This window comes from Protopterus annectens, chromosome 5.part0 (genome assembly GCF_019279795.1).
Source record: "Protopterus annectens isolate FY-2018-M chromosome 5.part0, PAN1.0, whole genome shotgun sequence".
In the NCBI taxonomy this organism is placed as follows: domain Eukaryota; kingdom Metazoa; phylum Chordata; order Ceratodontiformes; family Protopteridae; genus Protopterus; species Protopterus annectens.
In genome coordinates, this window is record NC_056735.1 from 391,337,064 (window position 1) to 391,363,406 (window position 26,343).

The following is a 26,343-nucleotide window of genomic DNA, read 5'->3' on the forward strand; positions in this document are numbered from 1 at the left end:
TCCATTTTTTTTATCACTCATGCGAACCAGAGTTTTGTTAAGGGGAGGATTATCCTGATAGGAAGTCAAGGAAGATTCCTGAAAATAATACATTTCTAAGTGTGTTCCACTGTCCTAGTACCCGATGTTACTGATGACATTTTTTTAAATACAGTTGTAAGATCCAAAACAGTTCTTCTGCTTGTAGTAATGGTGGTTATTTTCCCAGTAGCTTAAAAGATCTACTGCAGCATTCTTGATAATTTACAATGCAGCATAGTACTCTGTTTTATATATATATATATATATATATATATATATATATATATATATATATATATATATATAGACTGGAAAGTGTAGCACAGTTAATAATGGAATAGAAAAATACTGGGTCTGTATCACATAATCAAAGTTATACAACTTCGAACACCATATGGTCAAAACGATATGTTCGAAGTTGTAAAACTTCTAATACGTTAAAAAAAATAATAATAAAAAACTTATCTAACAGCTTTACGCAGGGGGGCAAGCCCCCACCTCCCACCTCCGCTCTTTCAGTATACCAACTCCGAGACCGCACTTCAATGCAGTACAGTGTGGAAAGGGAAGATTCCCCTTTACTACACTGTAGTGCGATCTCAGCGGGGGATGTGGGGGGTACATGGGGGCTTGCCTCCCTGCTTTTACTCGTCAGGTAAGTTTTTTATTTATTTGTTTATTTTTTCGTATTCAAAGTTTTACATCGTCGAACATATGGGTTCAGCCATATGGTGTTCAAAGTTGTCAAACTTCGATTATGTGATATAGACCCAAAAATACTTAGTAGCTAGATGTCATGACTTTGTAAGTTTGAGAAGATGTCTCTGTGAAACGTTTATTAAAGTTTTCTGACACTAGCAGTTGAATACACTTAACTTCAATCACAGTGCTTTATTGTTTCTTTTTAAACTCTTTTGGAAGTGTAAGTGACTGTGATATCTGTCTTGTTTCTTCTACAGGATATTCTAATAAATTGCCGACGTGCTGCTACCTCTGTTGCAATCTGCCCTCTGGTGCCCTATTACCTTGCTGTTGGCTGCTCAGACAGTTCTGTGAGAATATTTGACAGACGAATGCTAGGCACAAGAGCCACAGGTAAAGCATAACAACTGTTTGGTTCATAAGTAGTTACTAGTTCATAGGTGGGTACAGGGCTGTTTTCTTACTGTTTCCGAATCCTTCAGATCAGGGTGTAGCTGTAATATGCTGTTATCCAAGAAAACAATGAGAGGCGCATAACGTTTTTTGGCCATTTGTATGTTGAAAGACAATTTTAGCACTGTTTAATTACCCCCTCCTTTGTGAATTTTGTGCCTCTTCCCTGTGTTCTCATGGATTTTGGCAATTTTGTTTCCTCCCACATCCTGAATACGTGCTGTAGGTGTACTAGCCTACCTTCCAATTGCCAGTAGGTAAATAAATGTTTTGTATGAAAGTCTATGTTTGAATCCTGTGATGGGCTGGTTTCCTGTTTCAGGATTGGTTTCTTTGCGTTGTATCCAGTGAGCACTAAGGATAGGCTTTGGCTTGTTCACAGCCTTTAAGTGTATTAAAGAAGTTCTGTACAGTGACAGATCTTGCATTTATTGTTGTTTTCAATTAAATACGCAACTGCTGATTTTACAGCAACAGAAATGCACTGCTTTATCAAAATGTGGTATTCATAAAGCACAGTGAGACTAAACACTAAATAAAATAAAACAGAATCCCTGACTCAGCAAAGTTTTACGGAGCTAACCAACAATAGTAGATATTTATTGTAGGTCATTTACAGAATAACAAAAAGTGTAGGGGTTCCATGATGACACCGTTCCAGTGAGCACTTTAACAATGTGGCTGTGAAAAAATAACAAATGAAACCAACGAAAGCCATGAAAAATAAGGTTCAAAAACTGACTGTCTGGTAAGTAACACATGGGTGATCAAAACAATGCCTTCGGTGAAACAAATATTAAATAGACGTTCTTCCAAGTAAACCGCACCAGTATAGATTTGTAATAATGGCCTTTTACAGTAGAATAGAAGTAAAAGGAAAAAGAAGGAGAGGCCGAGCTGATGAAAAATGATGAGCAAAACTGAAATAATGGAAGCACAAATGGTTAAAACCAAAATACTGGCAAGTGGTTACACCTGAAAAAGAAACTATAATTAAAAATCAAAGAATTACAAAACAACAGGAGAACCTGAAACTCTCTACAAAATCTAAAGTGGAGCAAACATCCAACCTAGATGACCTAAAAACTGCATTGCTACGTCTCCAAATAGCTATTCAAAACTTTTTGGACCAACCTTTAGAGTTCAGAAACGCATTAAATCAAATAAAATAGCTTCCCAACTAGAAAAAAAATGGAAGCTGAAGTGTCCAAAAACGAAATAAAAATAGACCAGATTCAAACAGTAAACAAAACAAATCCCAAGAAGATCCATGAGATGCAACAGATAATCACCGATTTGGAGGCAAGAAGTCGAAAGAACAGTATACTAATATGAGCTATCCTAGAACAATACAAACAATTACAACTAATAACAGTAAAACAAATTGTGGGATGCCTTTTAGAGAATGATTCAAAAGCTGGTGAGATTGTGATCGAAAGAGCACACTAAGCTCTTCGCAAAATGCAAAACTTGGATAAACCAAAACAAATTTTTAATAAGTTTAATCATCAAGATGTTTCTAAAATTCTAATAGCAACAAAGAAAAAAAAAATCTGTTTCATGGAATGAAAGTAAAATATCGTTTGCGCAGGACCTAGCCTTCCAAATAAAACAACAAAGACAACAACTATTTCCATTCTGTGCTTATTTAATAGCAAAAAAAAAAAAATCTACTTTCAGATGAGGTATCTGAATACATTAATCTTCATCATCAGGATGTTAACTACATGATTGAATTGGCCAAAAAAGCACTGTTTATGAAATTCTTCAACAAACTGCCAGGTGTTATAACCTGAAAAAAAACGCAAACAGGAAGTATTGGTAAGCAATGATGCAAAGGGACAGATTTAAAATAAATAAGAAACAAAAGTATAGATGGGACATTATATTCCCAAAAATGAAGGGGGAACCTTAAACGGGATGAAGTGTGCGTTACATTAAATATTAAAAAAAACAGTTGCCTACGTGGACATTTTGAGAAGTAACATTCCAATCTCGTCTTTCTCCTTCGAGCTGGACTATTTGAAGCTAAAGAGGTCAAATACATGGTTAAATAACCTGATGGCAAAAGAAAAAGTAATGTTTCTTGTTTCAACTGACTTTGGTTAAGATCAGAAGTCAGAGTTTCAGAAAACAATAATCAAACCCAGAGGACTGAAAAGAATAATTGGATGAGAAGTATAAAGTATGAAGTCTTGCAAATGAGAAATTTTCCTTGTTCATGAAAACATAACAGTTATGGACAAATTGCAGAGTTTCAAACCTGCACAGACTACTTCTTCAGACTGGTAAATTATGTATGTGCTTTTTTTTCTGTAAGGGAACATGAACTTTGAAAGAGCAAAGCATTCTGTTAAAATCACTCGGATGGTTAAAAAAAAATGTATAGCAAAATTTTGGAAGGAAAAAATGTGCATTCCTGTATGAGCTACAAAACTCCAAATTAATAAAGGAGCTGTAATGTAGCATATTTTGTCACATAGAAGAGATTAACAGGGTAAGAGCTGAATCATTCAAGTTTTCTTATAGTTGGCAAAAGTATGCCCTTGCCAAATATATGAGAAGCTTAACATGGTACAAGTCACAGTCCTATAGAAAACAAGGATTGTAATAACTGGAGTACCAATGGCTTTTGTTTAAGAAGCAAGTTATACAACTATGTCACAAGGGATTTTAAATATGGCTGAAATATATACTCCACAACTCTTGAAACTCCAGTAAATTGTATAGGACGTAGTTTTAGACTGTAAATCAGTCATCAGAAAAAGAATGTTACAATGCTTCTCTTGCTATTGCTATTACAAATATGTAAGCTACACTTGAACTGTGTTAGGCTATTACTGTTACCAATTCTCTCTCCTTCCCAGACTGAAATTTTAGTGACTATAAAATGTTGGATCTGATGTTGTCAATTTTCATTTTATCCTCGACATATGGGTCCGGTTCCAAGCATCGGAACTGACTCTGCCATTATTACATCTCATGACACCGAAAAACTCTCAGCCTGTACCCTTACCCACAATGCTCCTCTCTGTTACCTCAAATCTTGTTTGCCACTTTTCCTGACAGATGTGTTCGCCATTGCTCTTGAGCCAAGTGTTTTTTGAAACATTCTTATATTCTTTCATTCTTTAATATCATTGCTTTTTCTAATCATTAAGTTTAGAACTCTATGCACCTATCTCTTAAGTGTTTGATCTCGTCCTCTCCTTTTTTCTTGTTCTTAGTAGTGATGTTTGTGAGGCTTTTCTACGTGTGTGTGTGTGTGTGTGTGTGTGTGTGTGTGTGTGTGTGTGTGTGTGTGTGTGTGTATATGTGTTCGTGCATGCATGTGTGTGCGTGTGTGTGTGTGTGTGTGTGTGTGTGTGTGTGTGTGTGTGTGTGTGGTTGGATGCGTATAGCAGGCCTGCTTTCACCACTGTTAAAAAGTTTGAAATCTCTTCAGTATGGCTAATAACCTAAAGTCTCCATATGGCTTCAAAAGATTCAAGAAATGTGGACAAAAAATCCCTATATCAGATGCTCATTTACTGTGTTTCTTTTGCCTGGGCCCTGTTTATTGTCAAGAGGACTGCTCAATACGTCATAGTTTCAGTCACACGGCACTAGTAGAATGAAGAAACAAACTTATTTTGAAGGGTATGCTTCCATCAGCCTTCAGTAAGACTTTGTCTGGTTCAGCGAAGACCAGGAGCAAGACCAATGTGTCTTCCCCTTCTTCCTCATCAACTGCTTCCAAAACATTGGAGAAATCAGAAAAGAGAAGCCTATCAGGGCCTTCTACTCTGTCAGCACTGTCCTTAAAAAGGGCAAGTCTTCAGTTCCTTTAGAACCCTTGGAAGCGACCAACTCCACTACAAAAACTTCAGTCCTGAAGGGACCTATGGAACCGAGTTTAATGCAACAGACAAAGTCTTCAGCACCTAGCTTTTCAGTGCAGCAGCATTTGGAATCTTCAATATCAAAATTGTTGGCACAGACATCTCCCTCATTGCCAAGTACTGAAGTGCCAAGTAAGCAATTTGAGGAACCATCCACTGAGTCTTCTAAGAACTTCTTATTCTCCCCTGTATTGACCCCTTTTCAGGGAGGCTGCCTTCACCTTTTCTGGAAAAGACAAAGTTGCTGTCCACCCTTTCTATCCATTCCACCAAGAGCTTAATTGAGGATGGTGTGGAGAGGCTGATGAATAAGATCCTCTAAGCAAGAGGATTGTCAGGTACCTCTTTGAATCCGGTCCCCTTGGGTGTGGAGTTGAACCTTCCATTACCCCCTCTGTTTTTTTCCTCCTCTGTCTTCATCTGAAGCCTCAGAGTTTTTAGCTCTAAGTTGCCCAGCGCCGACTACATTGGTTCCAGAGATAACCCTATCTTCAGAGCTGGTTCTTGCTCTGAGGTCTTTGGTCCAGTCGGATTAGGAGACCTGTCAGGCCAAGTCTGTCCTGTCAACTCTGGGGGGATGAGAGTCGACTCATATTTGTGTGGAGCATTGGCAAGGATCAGCTTGGCTCTGGCTTCGGTCTGGAGGGCTGCCTCTTCAGAGCAGGGAGTGGGGCAGTCTTTCTTGGTTCCGAGCTCTCTTCCCTCTTTGGGGGAGCTAGCTTTCGAGGCGATGGGGAGAGCACTAACTGCTGCGGTCAAACAGTCTGGCCCTTCCCCTTGAAAGCAAGTGCCTCTTTCCTCCTTACTATTTGTAAAATACTGATGAGTTAAAAAAATGTTCTATTTTTGTATACTTGGCAGCTCCAGTAAATAAGGGAGTCAGAATCGCGACATATAACCTCAAAAGGACAGATAACATGACAATAACTCAGGCAAGTATGATATAATTCATTCTTATGACAAAGTGCAATAGTAATTACTTATGTTATGTTCCTTATGCTGGTTGATAGAAGTAGTTCCAACCAATTGCATGCTGTTTCTTGTGTTAGATTTAAATGTCAAGAAGTAATATTTATTTGATATGCATCAAACCTTAAAGGCAATAAAGCTGTCTTGATATGTTGTATTTCATGTTATTACAGCACTGGGAAACAAAAGATTTTAATGCTTTCTTGAATATTGTTAAACCTCTACAAATATCCGTGTTTTATTATGAAATGCCTCTCAATACAATTACTACTCTTTTTGTTACATCTTAAAGCAGATTGATGTGGTCAGTTCCTAGACACCTACAGTACTCAAATGGTCAGTCAGTGGTGAAACATGAAACTGCAAAGTACTGAAATCTTGCAAAATGATCATGTTTTATGCCTGTTGTTTCCAAGTACCTTTCAAGAATCAAGAAAAAAACAAAGTAAGAAAAGCTAATAAAAAAAATATTAAAATCACAACGACCAATAAAAACCCGAACTTTAATACAAAGTAAAAATCTGTAGCACCTTGGCGCAAAGGCTTTCAAGAGTACAAAATAACACACCCAAAACACATTTAAATACTCAATCACATTAAATAATTGAAACCAGTTAATACATAAAAACATTAATTATATTAAATAATCAACGTCCAATTGCATTCTGAGTTCAACCCAGCAGGTGTCAGCATGTCAAACTTCAAAATAAAAAGTCTCTTTACAAAGCAACTTATTTTTTAGTTGTCCAACATCCAAAATCTTAATTTTTTCTAAAATAGTCCCTTCCAAACAACTATTTACCCCCCCCCCCCCCGTGATGGGACTAAAAAGTGCAAAGCTGAAGGGATCAGCTTTTTTTATTTCTAATATCTCTCAGGTGCTCCTGTATTCTTACCTTAAAAGATCTCTTACTTTCTCCTATAATAGAATAGACCACAGGAGCACCTCAAGGCATATATAATGCCCTCAGTAGTACAATTAAAAATAGCTTTAGGTGCAAACTTAACATTATTTATTCTATCAAAGCAGCGAAGCACATGCTTACAAACTGAACAGTTACCACGTGGGAAATTCCCCATCCTTCTAAGTTTTCTCACCATCTTCATACTAGGGGCTGTATAATGACTATGTACAATCATACCTTTTATACTATGACCCTTTTTATAAGAAAAATTAAGCTTATTAGGCAAAATTTTCAAATCCTTGTATCTGGATAAAACCCCCCAATAAAACCTAATAACTTCCACAACCTTTCAGTAAATACAGTGTACATAGTTACAAAATAAAGCCTATTTGCAGGGACCATATTGCCCCCAACAACAATCCGCTCCACTCGTGGGTTGTGGGGCTTCATTACACTCTGACCTTCGAACATTAGCCTAGACGTAGTACTATCTATAATATGCAGATCACACCCCCTCAGACTGAACATCCCACACATTTTAAACAATTCCAATTGTAATTCTTTAGGAACATTGTAAAGCCTACTAATATGCAACAATTCACCATAGGGTAACACATTAAATGGGGTGGGTGGCAACCTCTGCCATGTAAAAAAATGCAGATCATTACTAAATTTCCTATGCACCCTAGTCCCAATACCGCTCTTCGCTGAGCCTTCCAAGATTAGATCCAGAAAAAAACACCTTATTGCTGGATTGAATACTATCAAACCAAAAACATTCTGCTGCGAATCATTTAAAGCTTTCAAAAATCAACATTGTGTATATATTAACTATCTTAAATGGGAAATATGGGTTGGCATTATTGTGACTACTGTTTCTTGGTGTACTAAATCACATGGAAAATGCAAGTCAAGTAACAGTATATTGCAAACATTTAACTTGGAGAAAAATGAAGAAATACAAAAGTAAAAAAAAAACAGGATAAACTATTAAATAAGGTCAATCGAAGTTAAGTACAATTTAAAATGAAGGTTATATAATCTGGACAATACTTTTAAATACAGAGTCGTGGGTCAGGAACGATGAGTCTGGTAGGATATGCTAATCTTAGTGTACCTTGTTATTGTTTTTTGTAGTATAAAGGTTTTGAAAAAAAATATTAAATAGAGGTATCATAAAATGTCGAATTCTAGCTTGCAAAAAAAAAGAAGCATATCTCTTGGTTGTAATCTGTTTGCCTCTTCCGGACATAGTAGTTTTGTGGGTAGCCACAGTGATAGAGCTGGAAGAGTTAAGTACTACACGAATGGAGTAATACATGTTTCCACTATAAAAAAATATTCATATGATCACAAGGACAAGACAACAAATCAAATTAACATTAAGGGAAAAACAGAAAAAGGTATGTGGATAATTGACTCATAGAATGAGAAAGGGATACAAGATAAAAAGAAAAAGAAATTATTTATGCACTTAGCTTTTAAATCTGATGCAAATGTTATATTTATACAAGAAACACACGTATTCAAGGAAGATTTGGTGAAAGATAGGGAGAAAAAAAGGATAAATATAATAATATTGTCACCTAATGAAACGAACAGTAAGGGGGTTGCAGTTTAAAAACTTATTCAAAGAAACAGTTATGCATCATGGCTTGGATATAAATGGGAGATGGTGCCATTTTTCAATTAAAAGCTCTAGTCTACAGAGACCACTTCTTTTCTTGAGCATGTATAGTCCATGTGTGAAATAACAAGATTTTGTCATGGAAATTTTTAACATCCTAACTGTATTTCCAAATGACTACTATATAGTAGGAGGTGACTGGAATGCAGTAATTGACCCTGTAAAACATTGAACAAGTAAAAGCAGAACTCCATAGCAATAAATGATATCAAGACAGATTAGCAGTAATCCATCTGCAGTAAAACTCACATACTGCTACCTTTTTATAAATCATGGCTTAGATTAGACTTGTCTGATATCAAAAATATTCCTAAAGGCAGAAATAAACTATTGTAGAGAACTTAGTTTTTTTTTCAGACCACTCAGAGATTACAATTAAAATAACATGGTCTAGTGATCCAATACTGAAAATAAGGAGTATAAACTGGTCCCTAAATCCAAACATACTACAGAAAAAGGATATAATACAGGAAGTTATCAAAATATTAGACAAACTCAATCATGACTTAACACTGACAGATATTCCTTATGATATTCAATGGCCAGCAAGTAAAGCAACGATTAGGGGAATTTTGATTAAAAAAGCTGCATACTATAAAAATGTATAAAGAGAAAGAGACAACAAAATGAAAGGAAAAAAATAATTGAATTAGAAGAATCAATCCAAAAAAAAACACAACCTCAGTACTGGAAGAACAGATGAATAACTTACAAAAATAATTGTATATAATATATAGAGAGCAATTATCTTTCACAGTAATGAAAACCTTTGCAAGGTACTCAGAGTGGGCACAGACACCCTTAAGACTACTGGTGAGGATAATAAATGTTAACAGTAGTGCCCCTACGATAACAGAAATTGAATGCCATGGTAACACATATAATACTAATCAGGAAGTTATCAAAACTTTTTAAGATTTATATACAAAACTTTATGGTCCAAAAAAGCTTAAAACTATGGAATTAGAGAGAGATACTTTTCTAAAGAATCTAAACTTACCAAAAATAAATCAAACACATAATGATCTACTTAAGGCACCTTTCATGTAACAAGAAATCCTTTCAGTAATAAATAGTCTGAAAGCAAGTAAAGCTCCTGGATCTGATGGTTATATATTGCTTTATTTTATAAATCCTTTGGACAAAAAAAAAAATCAAAACTTATACTGAAAATATATAGCTGTATAAGAGAATAAGGCATTGCAGATCTATATTTAAGTAATTCATAGAAAATCTTTATACCTAAAAGAAAATCTGATAACAGAAATTCAAGAATCTACAGACCAATTTCTTTCATATGTCTAGACATCAAAATTCTAGCTGCATTGCTTGCAGACAGACTGAAAAAAGTATTACCAAACTTAATATCACCTGGTCGGGATTCATGAATGGTAGGCAGACGTGATAACACACTAACCTTAGGTACAATGATCTTGCTATCTAAACAAAATAAAAACCCTATCTATGGCCTTGCTTTAGATGCATATAAAGCCTTTGCCAAAGTAAACATAAACTTTTTATTCAGTATACTTGCCCTATGTTGGTATACCACAGGAATTTACAAGTATAATAAAACTTTTATATGAGAGCACTTACACAATTCTATACTTTAATAAAACAAACTCAAATCAAATAAAAATTCTCAATGGGACCAGACAAGGATGTCTGCTATCTCTGTACCTCTTTAACCTGTATGTAGAACCTCTATTTTCACCCAAAACATGTACCATCATATTCCAGAAATTTTTAATAATAAAATTCCACTAACAGCCTTTGCTGATGATTTAAACTTATATTTCACACTCCCTAACAATAACTTGAGCAAAATCCTAGACTCAGTTAACAGCTTCTCAAAAGTTTCAAACTATGAAATTAATCCCACAAAATCCCTAATTTGCCCTCTCAGTCCATTAGGTCACACTGAGTCATATTTTCCTGATTCAGAAATAAAATTAAAATACTCCCTAAAATACCTAGGGATGTCCTTTGAACATAACCCAAAACTATTCAGCAGAATAATTTACTAAAGATATGGGCAGACATTGAACATGATATCCAGAGATGGGGAAAATGCAGCTATCCTTTCTTTCAAAAGCAGCAGTTATAAAAATGAATATTCTCCCAAGCTTATTTCACCTTAGTACAACTAATTTAATAGTTCAGAAAAAGTTATTTAAGAAATTAAATGTAGCTTTAGCTAAGTTTATCTGCTACCTTAAGTCTGTCAGAATCAGGTCTTAGAAGTTAATGCATCCGAAGGAAAAGAGAGGACTGGGACTACCAGACTTTAATTTGTAATGTGATATAATATGGTCAATCAGGATCATTCAAATTGCTGATTATAATCCCAAGGGGAAAGAATGGTATCCATATGGATTAAATTATGGTATGACTATGTTAAAAACAGTAAAATCATTCCCAAAGCCTTTCCATTTATAAATCAGGAAAGTCTAAAGGATAGCAGATTTCATATCTCATTAAAATATAGAATAATTAGATTTCAAAAAATGATGGAAGCACTAAACTTAACAAATACTTGCATCCTGTTACAACCATTACATCTGAATCCAAACCTTGGCTTAAATAATGAGATGATAAACTTGGACAGTTATCCGCTCATTAAGAAATGCAGTGTTTGGGATATTTACAGACATAGGAAAAAAATCTTTAGAGGACACAAGGAATGTCCTTAACATTCCAGAAGGATACATCATAATGCTAAGGCAAATTAGAGAACTGTGCACTTCAATAACAGGGGATTTTGAAGTAAGCAATAAACACATGAATATGTGCTATTCATTATGGAACTTACTGTCTTTATGGAAACAAATGCTATCTAATACATATAGGCTAATAGTATCCCTTAGATATTGACCATCTATTTTGTATTCTCCATATTCTGATACATCCCCTTTTCAGGAAGTTTTTTTGCATTTCTCTGTTGCTTCCTGGCATTTTCAGTTCTCTGCTTTGCCACTTGGCCTTTCCACTTCCCCAATGGTATTCAGCGAATGCTTTGCTCCTGTGATTGCTTTTTGCAGGCTTCAGGGGATCCAAGTATTTCCATACTTGAATGGCCTGCTACTTTAGGAATCCTGTCGCAAAACCTCCATTTTGCCACTTCTCTTCTTCAGAGGCTGGGGTTTGCAATAAACTTTAAAAAAGTCTTCTCTGACTTCTTCTCAGTACCACATTTTTCTGGGCTGCAGGATTCAGGCAGTGCCTCCTCCCAAGGCCTTGACTCTCATCTCCTTCTTTAAAACTGTTCTTCCTTTGGCTTCCATTACAGCCAGGGAGTTTCTGAAAGCTCTGGGTTTCATGGCGTCCACCATCCCTATGCTCCTGAAGTCAGTTTGGCTTCAACATGCTCATTCCCTAGACTTTGTAGATGTTCTTCGTGTTTCACTGTTGCAGTCATTGCATTTGGGTAATCTGCTAGCAGGTTGCCCTCAGTCGGCCTGAATAACAAAGTCTTGGGTCCTGCATCGGTTGCTGTCTCCTCTTCCATGACGTCAGGTTGTCAGGGGTATAAAACATGCAGCCGATGCCATTTTATTCAGTCTTTCTTGCCGCATGGTGCCCGAAGCAGAAGCAGTTTGCAAGTGCCAGTTGGCCGACTCCTGAAATTTTCGCATTCGAGTTTCAGAACCAAAGTCTTCAACTAAAGCTAAGTACCCCGTTGGGGAAACGTTTTCTTGCTCCTTACCGATGTCAGTAAAAGTTAATAATTGCATTTCTTGTGGAAAGCAAATACCTCACAAAGATTTTCATTCGTACTGTATTCCTTGCCTAGGCCCTGACCACGATGTACCTTGCTGTCAGTTTTGTGCCTTATTTAATCCACACACTATCCATCGTCTGTATATTTTCGCTTCTAAATATTTCGGTTCTCGGTTCAATTATCCAGAAATGTCATCGGTTAGCCATCCAACTACCAGAATTCCAAAAATGCACAAAGATAAAGACAGCGACAGGCCGCCTAGGTCCAAAGCTGCTGACGATGCTTCTCCTAAGCCAGTCACCAGTTCGCCAGTACTCAGTGAGGTGTTTTCGCAGCCCCTGATACCAGTTACTTCTGATTTCCAGGTCTCTACTGAAACCCATTCGGAGTCTGGTACGCCGCGAGATGCTTCATCTGTGGAACCTGCGGATGTCTCTACCTTGGATGGGTCCGGAGCCGCTGTGCAGGCACCGGCTTCTGAGGGTGTATTCAGGCCTACGAACTTGCATATTAAACAAACGTCTCCTTCTTCTTTAAGGCCTAAATCTTGAACCATGCCTAAGAAACTGACACCCAGGCCGCATGCACAGGCCTCTATGCCTAAAATGATAAGAATGGCTGAAGATCTTATAACTCTAATCAGGTGAAGCCAACCACCCCCTTCTAAGAGACCTAGGACTGAATTTGTTTATGAATCTTCTGACCAGGATTCTGATTTTTCTGATTCTTCTGATGATCTGGATTTACCCTTATCTACTTATGAGGATTCTGATGCAGAGGACTCTATTCCCTCTGCTTCCCCTCCAGAGGATTTTTCTTTTAGTGAAACCTTGCACACTTTAATGGAAAATTTTCACTGGGAAAGCCAGGATTTTTCTGATTCGAAAAAGAGGCTTAGGGATTTCTTACTTCTGCCACAGCATAGGCCTTTAGCTATATCTCCTGTACTAGACATTGTTGATGATGCCTTTTTGGAATCTAGTTTGGCCCCTGATTCTTTGCCTCCTGCTCCCAGAAAACTCAATAGATATTACAGTGTCCCTGATTCTCACAAGTTCCTTTTTAAAAATCCTATTGCGGATCCAGAGACTATTTCACAGGAACCCAAGGGCATTAAGGCTTCTACTGCTAAAAATCCTACCCCCTCTGATAGAGACTCCAGGGCGCTGGATCGATGGGGTAAGAAGGTTTACACTTCTGCAACCTTGGCCATTAGGGCCTTAAACTGTCAGTTTCATATGTTGAAGTATTAACAACATGTTATTGGATTGCTTAAACAAAAAGTGATGTTGATTCCTGACTGTGCTGAAAGCAAAGAATTACAGGATTTCATGCATTCTGCTGAACAGGTTGGAAAACATACTTTGCAGTGTGGATTTGATTCATTGGAGGCCTCTTGCAGGGTTACTGTCACTGGGTCTGTACTCAGAAGGCATGCTTGGCTTAAGGAGCAATCTTTGCCTGATCATGTTAAAGCTAAACTGTTGGATGCTCCCTTAAATCAGGGCCGCCTGTTTGGCAACAAAGCTGAGGAAGTTCTTAAAAAGATGGAAGATAAAGCTAAATCTATGCAAACTGTTAATGATTTCTTACAAGTCCAGCCTCCAAGATTTAGTAGGCATTGGCCCTCTAAGAATTGGTTCTTTCCGGCTCCTTCCAGGTCTTCTCAATCCAAACCCACACACAGCAGAAACCCCAGGTTTCAGTCCCAGAGTATGCACAAGACTAAGCAATGGGGTGCTTCCGGATCCAAATCTGGGAGTAGTAAGACTCCCCTTTATGGAAAACTGTCTCAATGACTTGCTCTTAAAACTCCCAAGCACTTCTCAACTGAATGCTCCTTTAGGCGGAAAGATTGGTCTGCAGGCCAGAAAAAGGGAACTCATTACCCAGGACAAATGGGTCTTAAATATAGTATTCCAAGGATGCAGGTTTCACTTCCACACATTACCAACACCAAGGGGGTGGCCAGATCTACCCCCAAATCCACGAGCAGAGGCCCAAAAGCAAATACTTTCTCTCTTAAACATGGGGCTTATTCAGCTGGTACCAGAAGAGGAAAAGGGACAAGGTTTCTATTTGAGACTTTTCCTGGTACCCAGAAAAGACAATTCATGGCGTCCTATCCTGGACCTTTCTATTCTAAACACCTTTTTGGTGATTCCAAAATTCAAGATGTTGACTCTGCACCAGTTACTTCCTGTGCTAGGCAAAGATGCTTGTTTGGCAACACTAGATTTAAAAGAAGCATACCTGTGCATCCCTATCAGGGAATCTTACAGAAGATACCTACGCTTCAAAGCAGGCTACACGCACTATCAGATGTTCATCGTGTTACCCTGCTGCAGTCATCACACTTAGGGTTATCCTGCTGTCAGGCGGTCCCGCAGTCGGCCCGAATTCCAAAGTCTTGGTCCGGCGTCGGTTGCTGTCGCTTCTTCCCTGACGTCAGTGCGCCAGGGGTATATAAGAGGCATCCAACGCCATTTTCTTCAGTCTTTCTTGCTGCGCGGTGCCCGAAGCAGAAGCAGTTCACAAGTGCCGGTCGGCCAACATCTGAGATTTTCTAATCGAGTTTCAGTCCGAAGTCTTCAAAGCTAAGTACCCCGTTGGGGAACTTTTTCTTGCCTCAGTCCGATGTCAGAAAAAGTTAACAATTGCATTTCTTGTGGGAAGCAAATACCTCATAAGGATTTTCATTCTTATTGTATACCTTGCCTAGGCCCAGACCACGACGTCACTGGTTGTCGGTTTTGTGCTAGGTTCAATAAGCGAACTATAAAGTGACGCTTTGATTTCGCACAACACTTCTTCGGTAGGAAATTTAATTACACTATGCCGTCGGAGCAACCTACTACTGGCGTGCATAAAAAACGCAAAGATAAAGACAGGCAGCCTAGATCCAAGCCAGACTCCGAGGCCTCGGCTGGGCCGGTCGCCTCCGGTTTTCAGTGAGGTGCCTACGCAGCCCCTGGCTACCGCAGAATCGGAACCCCAGACCGCTTCGGATTCTCTGGCAAGGAGTTCTAGGCCAACGCAGCCATTTTCTTTAGGCCCTACCGACGACATTGCAGAAGGAGAAACCGGTGCTGTAGAAACACCTTTGGTTTCAGAAGGTGTCTTCAGACCGAGTACTCTCACCATAAAATCTTATGCTAAGCTTAAGACTCCTCTAAAACCAAAAAAAGACTGCACTTCAGTCTCCAGTTCAAGGCCCCATGCCTAAGAAACAGATGCTTAAAATGGCTGAAGATTTGATTTCTTTAATCAGGGGTTCCCAACCCCCCCCCCCGACAAAAGGCCTAAACAAGAGGAGGATTTTGCCTCCTCTGATCAAATGTCTATTTCCCCAGGCTCCTCTGAGGACCAGGATTACTCCTTTCCCCCTTATGAAGATTCTGATGCTGAAGATTCCATTCCCTCAGCTTCTCCCCCTGAAGACTATTCCTTTGGGGAAACCTTACATACCATGAGGGAACATTTCCACTGGGAAGGTCAGGACTACTCCGACTCAAAGTAAAGGCTCCAAGAGTTTCTTTTACTCCCCCAGCACAGACCACTTGTGTATCCCCCCAGTTTTAGACATTGTGGATGATGTTTATTTAGAATCTAGTCTAAATCCAGATTCTCTGCCTCCTGCTCCAGCCAAACCAGATAGATACTATAGAGTGCCTGACTCACACAAATTCCTTTACAAAAGCCCTGTTGCTGATCCAGAGACAATCTCCCAGGGTCCCAAAGGGGCTAAGGCTTCTATGGCTAAAAATCCTGTACCCTCTGAAAGGGACTCCAGAGCACTAGATAGGTGGGGGAAGAAGGTTTACACCTCAGCTACTCTAGCTATGAGAGCACTAAATTGTCAGTTTCACATGCTTAAATACCAGCAATTCCTAATGTCTCAAATAAAACAAAAGATGAGCACGCACCCTCAACAGTCTGAATTCAATGAAATGCAGAATCTGTTGCATGCAGCTGAACAGGTGGGCAAACGTACCTTACAATGTGGATTTGATTCCTTGGAAGCTTCCTGTAGAGCAGCTGTTACTGGGTCTGTTATACATAGACATGCTTGGTTAAATAAACAAACTCTGCCTGATCATGTTAAAGCAAAGTTACTAGATGCACCCTTACAACAGGATGTCTTATTTGGGGTTAAAGCAGAAGAGGTTATAAAGAAAATGGAGGATAAGGCAAAATCTATGCAGATGGTCAAAGATTTCTTACAGGTACAGCCCCCACGCTTCAGCAGAAATTGGCCAACAAAAAATTGGTCCTTTCCAGCTTCTGACAGACCACAGAGGGGTAAATACCATGCGCCCAAGGGGCAGAGGACAAGCACAAATCCCTTACAAACCTCGCCAATGGGGCACTGCAACACAGAAGGGAGAAGACAAGTCCTAAACTACTAGAAGGCAAACACAATGACTTAAACCTCAAACTGCCAAGCAAAACTCTCTTGGCAGCTCCCTTGGGAGGAAAATTAGCACTTTTTGCAGACAACTGGTGCATCGTCACAAAGGACAAATGGGTCCTAGACATTATCTCACAAGGATACAGATTCCATTTCCACACCTTGCCAAGGATAAAAGGAATGCCAAAACTGCCACAAAATCAATGGGCAGAGGCACAAAAACAAATTACAGCTCTCATGGACATGAGAGCCATTCAACTGGTACCTACACAGGAGCAAGGCCAAGGGTTTTACTCAAGGCTCTTTCTAGTTCCCAGAAAGGACAATGCTTGGAGACCCATTCTGGACCTTTCAATTCTAAACACCTTCTTGCAAGTACCCAAATTCAAGATGCTAACACTACAGCAGCTTCTTCCCATGTTGGGCAAGAAAGCTTGGCTAGTAACACTGGACCTCAAGGAGGCATACCTGCATGTCCCTATCAGACAAAATTGCAGAAGATACCTCCTTTTCATTGCAGGTTCAACCCATTACCAATTCTCTGCACTGCACTTTGGCTTATCTACTGCGCCCAGGGTCTTCACAAAATGCCTGGCACCAGTAATTGCATACTGCAGACAAAGAGGAATTCAAATATCACCATACCTGGACGACTGCCTCATCCAAGCAGAAAGCAAGGACATTCTCTTACAACATCTGACTTTTGTAAAACATCTTCTAAGTTGCCTAGGGTACACAGTAAACGAAAATAAATCAAAACTAGTGCCCTCACAAAATATGACATTCCTGGGTGCCAGCTTGAATACAATGGCCCAGATGGCTTATCTGACGCCAGACAAACAACTACAACTAACTCAATACTTCAAAACAATGGCAACAAAGACCCAACTCCCTGCAAGAAAAATTCTGCAGGCCTTGGGCTTCATGGCATCTTGCATACTACTAATACTATTTGCAAAACTGCATATGAGGAAATTACAGTGGTACCTAAAAAGCGTATGGACTCAACACAGCCACAGCTTGGAAACAATGATACCTCTCATTCCCTGCCTTCAACAAGAGTTTCTATGGTGGTCACAGGCATGTCACCTCAACAAGGGTCAGCCTTTCACCTTACCCCCAGCCAGGCAAGCTATGACAACAGATGCATCGGACTACGCCTGGGGGGCACACGTGGCAGGACGGTGCGTTCAAGGCATATGGACTACAGATCAAAGGAATCTGCGCATCAGTCAAAAAGAAATGCTAGCTGTACAGAATGCCCTGACAGCCTTCAAGGACCTCTTACATCCAGGACAGCTTATAATAAGGACAGACAACACCACAGTAATGTGGTAGATAAACAAACAAAGGGGTACACACTCCTACCCTCTATGCAGGCAAGCAATGACCTTGTGGAACACAGCACTGGCTTGCCAAGTACAATTACAAGCTCAATTCCTGCCAGGAAAAAAGAACACATTGGCAGACGACCTAAGCAGAAACATCATGGATCCCCACGAGTGGAAACTGGATCCACAAGTATTTGCAATGATAACTCAAAAATGGGGACAACCAGACATAGTTTAGGGGGCTGGCAAACTGGTCTAATAGCTAACAAAATTTTGCACAAGGACATTTCACCATCAAGCTTGGAAAGTGGACGCACACTCATTCAGTTGGAAAATGCTGTCAGTGTATGCCTTCCCTCCATTGCCCCTTCTCACAAAGGTGCTGCTGAAAGTCAGGATGGAGAGACCCCGAATGATGCTCATTGCCCCAGACTGGCCACGCCAGCACTGGTACCCATTATTAAGGAATATGGCCCAGGGCCCACCATGGATTTTACCACAAATTTCTCATCTGCTCACACAACAAGACAGTCAGATTCTACACAGCCAGCTCAAAACCTTAAATTTGTCTGCATGGCAAATCTCCTAAGCAACCAGCCAGCTCCTCTTTCACAAGCTGTTATGGATGTTATTCTGGAGGCCAGGAGGCCCAGCACCAGGAAAGCCTACTCAGACAAATGGAAAAGGTTTTCCTCCTGGAGCCAAGCTAAAGGCCAAAATACCCTTCTGCCGGACATACCTCAGATCCTACAATATTTAACTGAGATGTTACACAAAGGGCTTTCTTTTTCATCTATTAAAATCCATGCCTCAGCTATTTCAGCTTACTACAACACGGATCTTCCCTTATTTTCACATCCACTTCTAAGGCAGTTTCTCATAGGGGCCAAAAACATCAGGCCTCCCAGGAGAGCACCAACACCAACTTGGGACCTCAATTTTGTTCTAGAAAAACTTACGCTTCCTCCGTTTGAGCCAGCTTTCTCAGCTGACTTAAAGTTTGTATCATGGAAGACTGCCCTGTTTCTAGCAATTACTTCAGCCAGAAGAGTCTCAGAGCTTCAGGCTCTTATGGCGGTAGAGCCTTTCCTCATTTTTCATCAAGACAGAGTTTCTCTATGAACTAACCCCTCCTTTATGCCTAAGGTGGTATCCAGTGTGGCTCTAAATCAAACCATCCATTTACCCACCTTCTTTCCAAATCCGCAGAACAAAGCAGAAAGACTCCTGCATTCCTTGGACATTCACAGGTAGCTACGTTACTACTTGGATAAAACTAAGGTTTTCAGAAAATCTGACCAGCTTTTTGTATCATATGCTACAGCATCACAAGGAAAGGCTATATCAAAACAGACCATTTCCAAATGGATAGGACATTGCATACGTTTTTGCTACACCCACCATGAAAAACCAGTTCCTGCTAGCATTAGGCCCCACTCCACCAGGGCAGCAGCTACATCTACAGCCTTCCTCAGGGGGGTGCCTACCAAGGATATTCTGGAAGCTGCAACTTGGAGTTCAGTACGCACCTTCACCAAACACTATCACTTACCACTTTACTCTAAGACAAGAGCTGGCTTTGCCACTGCAGTTTTGCAGGGCCTTCTAGCCTCCTCTAACCCTGTTTGACTCCACCTCCCATCCTTAGCTTTGGGATTCTACCCAAGTGTGATGACTGCAGCAGGGTAACACGATGATCATGGTACAGTTTTGTGCCTACCATGAATGTAGATGTTCGAGTGTATACCCTGCTGCAGTCCAGGTTACCCTCCCTCCATCCCCTCTGAACTAGCTGAACTCATCTCTACCACTCTATCCTATGCTACCTCTGTGGTGTATTTGCTTGTGCCTAAGGGTATTGTTTTATTTTTATATAGCTATATGTATTTATATATATATATTTTGCCTACCTATTGGGGGCACCTGACATCTGGGGCATGAAAAACTGAAGAAAATGGCGTCGGATGCCTCTTATATACTCCTGGCGCACTGACGTCAGGGAAGAAGTGACAGCAACCGACGCCGGACCAAGACTTTGGAATTCGGGCCGACTGCGGGACCGCCTGATGGCAGGATAACCCCAAGTGTGATGACTGCAGCAGGGTATACACTCGAACATCTACATTCATGGTAGGCACAAAACTGTACCTTCTCTGCACTGCCCTTTGTCTTATCTACTGCGCCCAGGGTATTCACAGTGCCTAGCTCCAGTAATTGCATTTTGCAGGCAAAGAAATATTCAAATATACCCATAACTGGGTGATTGCCTAATTCAGGCAGAAAGCCAGGACATTCTTTTGAATCATCTGGCCTTTGTACAAAGGGTGCTGACTTGTCTGGGGTACACCATAAATGAAAATAAATCTCATCTGGTACCCTTTCAACAAATTATATTCCTGGGAGCAAGCTTGAATACAACTTCCCAGATGGCTTTCCTCATGCCAGAAAAACAGATTCATTTGACAACCTACTTCAAACAAGTGGCCACAAAAACCTTGCTATCTGCAAGGCAAATACTGCAAGCCTTGGTTTTCATGGCCTCCTGCATTCTTCTAATTCCATATGCAAGACTGCGTATTAGGAAACTACAATGGTATCTAAAAAGCCTATGGTGTCAACATTCTCAGGATCTAGAAGCAATGATTCCGATCATACCTTGCCTATGCCTAGAGTTCCTTTGGTGGGCAGAGGCCTGCCACCAAAACAAGGGATTACCATTCACGCTACCCCCTGCCACCCAATCCTTAACAATAGACTCATCAGACTATGGATGGGGGTCTCACCTGGCAGGGAAGTGCATTCAGGGCAAATGGAACCCAAGTCAAATGCACCTGCATATCAATCAAAAAGAAATGTTAGCTGTACAGAACGCTCTGACAGCCTTCAAGGACCACATTCATCCAGGACAACTAATGGTAAAGACGGACACCACCACTGTTATGTGGTACATAAACAAGCAGGGGGGTACACATTGTTACCCCCTCTGCAGACTAGCCATGGCATTGTGGAACACAGCCTGATCTATAAACTCAGTTCTTGCCAGGAAAACTAAATACACTGGCAGACGGACTAAGCAGAAACCTCATGGACCCGCACGAGTGGAAACTGGAACCAAGGATTTTCAACATGTTGACAAGCAAATGGGAGAGCCCAGATATAGACATGTTAGACTCCCCCCAGAACTATCAATTGGATAAATTTTGCACAAGGATTCCCCACAAACAAGCTTGGAAGGTCGATGCTCTGTCCTTCAGCTGGAAAAACCTATCAGTTTATGCCTTTCCTCCTCTGCCTCTGCTCTCCAAATTACTACTAAAGATCAAATAGGACAAGCCAAGGATGATTTTGATTGCAGCAGACTGGCCACGCCAACAGTGATACCCCCTCTTGCGCAGTGTGTCACGGTTGGCCCCTTGACACCTGCATCAGACTCCTTCCCTGCTGTCTCAGCAGGAGAACCAGGTTCTGCACCCTCAGCTTCAAACACTGAACCTAGCAGCCTGGCTAATTATCTAATCTCTCCTTTACCATCCCTCAGTAAGCCAGTGATGGATATCATTTTAGAGACAAGGAGGCCTAGTACTAGAAAATCTTATGCTGCAAAATGGAAAAGATTCTATGCCTGGAACCAGTCTCAAGGGTGGAGCACAGCAGCACCCAATTTACTTCAGATTTTACAGTACTTAACTGAGATGCTTCACAAGAGCTTGTCCTTTTCTTCCATCAAAATTCACACCTCAGCCATTTCAGCTCATTATAACACAGAACCCCCTCCCCTTCTCTCACCCACTGCTCAAGCATTTCCTCAGAGGGGCCAAAAATTTAAGGCCACCCAGGAGAGCTCCAACTCCAGCCTGGGACCTAAACTTTGTTTTGAAGAAACTCACTCTTCCTCCTTTCGAACCAGCTGCTCCTGCAGAGTTAAAATTTCTTTCTTGGAAAACAGCATTCCTTTTAGCAATCACTTCAGCAAGAAGGGTTTCTGAATTACAGGCCCTTATGGCAGTGGAGCCTTTCATCATCTTTTATGCAGACAGGGTGTTCCTCAGAACCAATCCCACCTTCATGCCCAAGGTGGTATCCAGTGTGGCTCTTAATCAGTCCATTCATTTGCCAACCTTCTTTTCTAATCCACAGAACTAAGGGGAATGGGTACTGCACTCCTTAGATGTGTACAGACAACTTAGATTCTACTTGGACAGGACCAAACCTCAAAGGAAATCTGAACAACTACTGGCAGCATTTGCTGCAGGCACAGAGGGGAAGGCTATTTCAAATAAACCATTTCTAAATGGATAGGCCATTGCATTAATTTCTGCTATAAGCACCATGGAAAACCTATCCCACAGGGCATCAGACCCCACTCTGCCAGGGCTGCATCTACCTCTACAGCCTTTCTCAGAGGCGTCCCTAGCAGGGACATCCTAAAAGCTGCTACCTGGAGTTCTGTACATACTTTCACCAAGCATTATCATTTACCAATTTTCTCTAAATCCAGAGCTGGCTTTGCCACTGCAATCTTGCAGGGCTTTATAGCTGATCCTAATGCTATTTAAATTCCTCCTCCCAACCTTAGCTTTGGGTATCTACCCAAATGTAATGACTGCAACAGTGAAACACAAAGAACATAGTACAGTTGTGTACACTTGTCATAAATGTAGATGCTCGGTTGTATTCAGTCCTGGTTACCCTCCTTCCAGCCCCCCTGACTTCTTTTGGCTTTATCTCTACTTTTCTTTACTATGCTTAAAAGCTTTTTGGTATATTTGCTTTTTTTTTGGAAGTATAACCTTGTATTTTTTATATATTTAATTGCTTTCCATTAGGGGGGCACCTGACATCTGGGGCAAGAAAATACTGATGTAATAGCGTCAGCTGCATGTTTTATACCCCTGACGACCTGACATCATGGAAGAAGAGACAGCAACCGATGCAGGACTCAAGACTTTGTTAATCAAGCCGACTTTGGGCTACTGCAAGCAGATAACCCCAAATGTAATGACTGCAACAGTGAATGCACTCTAACATCTACATTTATGGTAAGTGTACACAACTGTACTTTCTTTTGTTAGCCTTTACTTCTGCCAGATGGGTGTCTGTGATTCACACTGCTATAGCTTGTCCTCCTTTTTTGTTTTTTTATAAGGATAGGGTGCCCTTGCATACTAATCATTTTATTCCCAAGATGATGAATGAGTTGTCCCATAATCAGTTTCTTTGCCCACTTTTTTCCCTTCTCCACAATCTGCCAGTGAGAAGATGCAGCACATGTTGGATGTGCATAGACAACTCTGATTTTATTTGGATAAGACTAAGACTGTTAGGAAATCTGATTAGCTCTTTGTTTCCTTTCATCCCAGGTCCTTGGGATTAGCTGCATCCAAGCAGACTATTTCTTCTTCGATTTCAAAAGCTATTTCTTTTTGTTATTCTTTTCGTGGTAAGAGACTTCCTTATTCTGTAAAGGCTCATTCTACTTTAGCTGCGGTTTCGTTTAGTGCTTTTTTTTTCAAAGGTTTGGATATTATCTCTATTCTTGAGGCAGGTACCTGGACTTCTTTGCATGCTTTTACCAAGTACTACAAGTTGGATGGAATTTCCAGAGCTAGAGCTGATTTTGCTAGGGCCATCCTTCATGACTTCCTAGAGAGCATTGCTAGTCCTTCCTCCTCCTCCGCCTAAGTTTCTTCCTGACCTTTGGCACTCACCCTGATGTTATGAATACTGCAACAGTGAAATGTAACAACACAGTGCAGTTGTGTAAAATCTTACCTTAACAGTAGATGTCCTTCTCTTCACTGTTGCAGTATTCCCTCCCTCCTCCTACTGGGGCTTTCAGTTCTGAAGATGGTATGTCTGGACTTCACCTATATGCCCTATGCTGTACAAGGAGCATATGTGAGATGTACTGTGTACCTTAAAACAACCTAAGGCTTTGGTATGCTGTCTGGACATCGGGCTGACCTTGGCAGAGGATCCTTAATGTTATGAATACTGCAAGAGTGAAGAGAAGGACATCTGCCATTATGGTAAGATTTTGCACAACTTTTACTTTCACCTTCCTTTGTGGTGAGAGTTGAATAAATTCAGAGTAGGAGCCTTCATCTTAGTGCTAATGCTCAAGGTTTTCTTCAAATATCTTGGCATCCCATGTGAATGCCTGTAGCATCTAAGAGGTTAGTGGGCAGTTATAGTGTTTTTACATGACTCCAGACATACATAAATGAATGGCTCTGCCACCTTTTGTAGATACGTCTTCTGTGCAATCCTCAATCTCTACCATCGATTCAGTGACAGAGAGTTTAACCAAGCACTCACTATCTTGCCTTCCTTTCAAGTAAAAAAATAAGCAGGCTAAACCTTGTGTCTCTCTCTGCTGTACTGGGGCAACCAGATGCCAGAGCTGCTAATCAAACTTGGGTAACATTAGTCATAGTAAGGGTAAGCCAGTGGAACATGTGATGCTGAGTTATTTTTCACAGAGAAGATTGTAGATATCTTATCTTAACCTTCCTGAAGAGGTTATGCTATTAAAAATGATGGTGGAATTCAATGATATGTACGACAGACTTCAGATAATTCTTGAGGAATGTAGGAGAGGTGTGATAGTCGTTAAGGCAAGGAACAAGTCCTTTAGTAAGAAAATGACAAATTAGAACATGGCATGTCTATCTGATGTTAAATTTTCAGTTAAGTGTTAATGCATCCTGTTGTGCCTGTCTTCTTTTATATGGTCAAGAAAGCCTAGAATCAATGGATCCATATCATCAGAGAGAGAAATGCAGCAGAATGGAAAGCCATTAAAAAAGTGCAGGGTGAAAACCAACAAGACAGAGTCAAGAATCACAAATCACTTACAGTGGCTTGAGAACATGCTAGAACCAGTGTTTTTATGTTTATTGCCTGTTTAAGATTATTGGTTCCTTGGTCTGTTTCTTTCCGTCCTTCTGTTGTTTTATGCCAGTGTCAAGGCTTTGACTTCTTAATCATATAATCTTCATTACAGAAAGGTGATTACTTAAAGGTTAAACCATTTTTTCTTATCCTTTTTTTCTGCTCAGTGTTCATCTCTGGTCAACTATGTATTTAGTTTGTGTAGATGTTTGTTGATCATCAGCTTCTATCTCGGCCAGTCAGTACATTTATTCCCATTTGCTAGAGAGAGGGTTGACCATGAGGGTTTAAGATTTAGACTGCCACCAGAGGTGGTTTGAGGTGCTTTTTGTTTCGTGTTCCTGTTTTCTGCAGGCACTCAGTGAAGCACTGTGGAGGGGCATGCAAAGGGCTGACCGCTGAGGATATTCCCTCACTTCTGCAAGGTGCTTTCCCTCCAGCAACCCTGCCCCTCTCTCAAAACATGAGTGGTGGCTTCTCTGGTCTTCAGTGTGGAAATTACACCACTCTTTGTGCCCCTAGGCGTGCAACCTTCTTCTCCAGGAAAGGTGAGCAGGGCATTGTTCTTGATAACTCATCTTCCCTGTATGGCTCATCCAGTCAGGGGCTAGTAATCTAAAGCTTATTGCAGTCAGGACCTCATCCATCTGTGCCATGGAGCCAGGCTTGTTCATTTGTATTGTTAATGCACATAAGATTTTAACTGCACTTTAAAGGCACAGCCAAATTATTCTGTTGTGTTTTAAGCAATTTTGATGCCTAGCTAGGGGATTGGATGGAGTAAGCATGTCATGTTAATTTTAGCCTCCTTGCAGTCTTGCTTTAAAATTGTATTTATTATGCAAGTCATGTTTTCCTTTCATTTTGCTCTTGTAATGTGCATTTTTATTGCGTAATTGTGTTTGCTTTAAGTTTTATTTAATGAAAATCCAATAATCACATTGTTTGCAGTAGTACAGCTGCAAGAAAGTTATGTTAGAAGACAGACTGTCTCTGTGTTTTACTGATGCCTGATAAGCAGTTCCTTAGTCTTTCAATAGTGCAGAAAGTCTTCCATTACCTTGCTGTCTCTTTGTATCTCTAACCATAACCAAGTGCAGCAACTTCTTTTTCCCCATTCCTCCTCTGGGGAATGTCTCAGAGATGCTGTTAATCTGAAATGGCCCTTAGAACACCTTTGTGTTTTTCTCCCATTCCATCCATAATTCCAAAAATGCATTCATAAAGCCAGGCAGAACAAGCTGAAAGTCATTCCCATTGTTCCATTTTAACTTTGGCAAATGAGGTTTCTCTGCTCAGACTTCAACCTCTGGAGATGTCTGTATGCCTGAACCCCTTTAGAACCACCCCCAACTCTCCCATCTTTCA

At 40.3% G+C, this 26,343-nt stretch overlaps 1 protein-coding gene across 3 annotated transcripts in view; it reads left to right on the forward strand.

Moving 5' to 3' along the window:
- Window positions 1-26,343, forward strand: part of DCAF6 (DDB1 and CUL4 associated factor 6) — a 2,031,218-nt gene that overhangs the window by 787,061 nt on the left and 1,217,814 nt on the right. For all 3 annotated transcript variants that reach the window (XM_044072358.1, XM_044072359.1, XM_044072360.1), the window contains exon 6: window positions 981-1,116. In XM_044072358.1, the coding sequence (XP_043928293.1) occupies window positions 981-1,116 (136 nt within the window). The remainder of the gene's footprint in view (window positions 1-980; window positions 1,117-26,343) is intronic.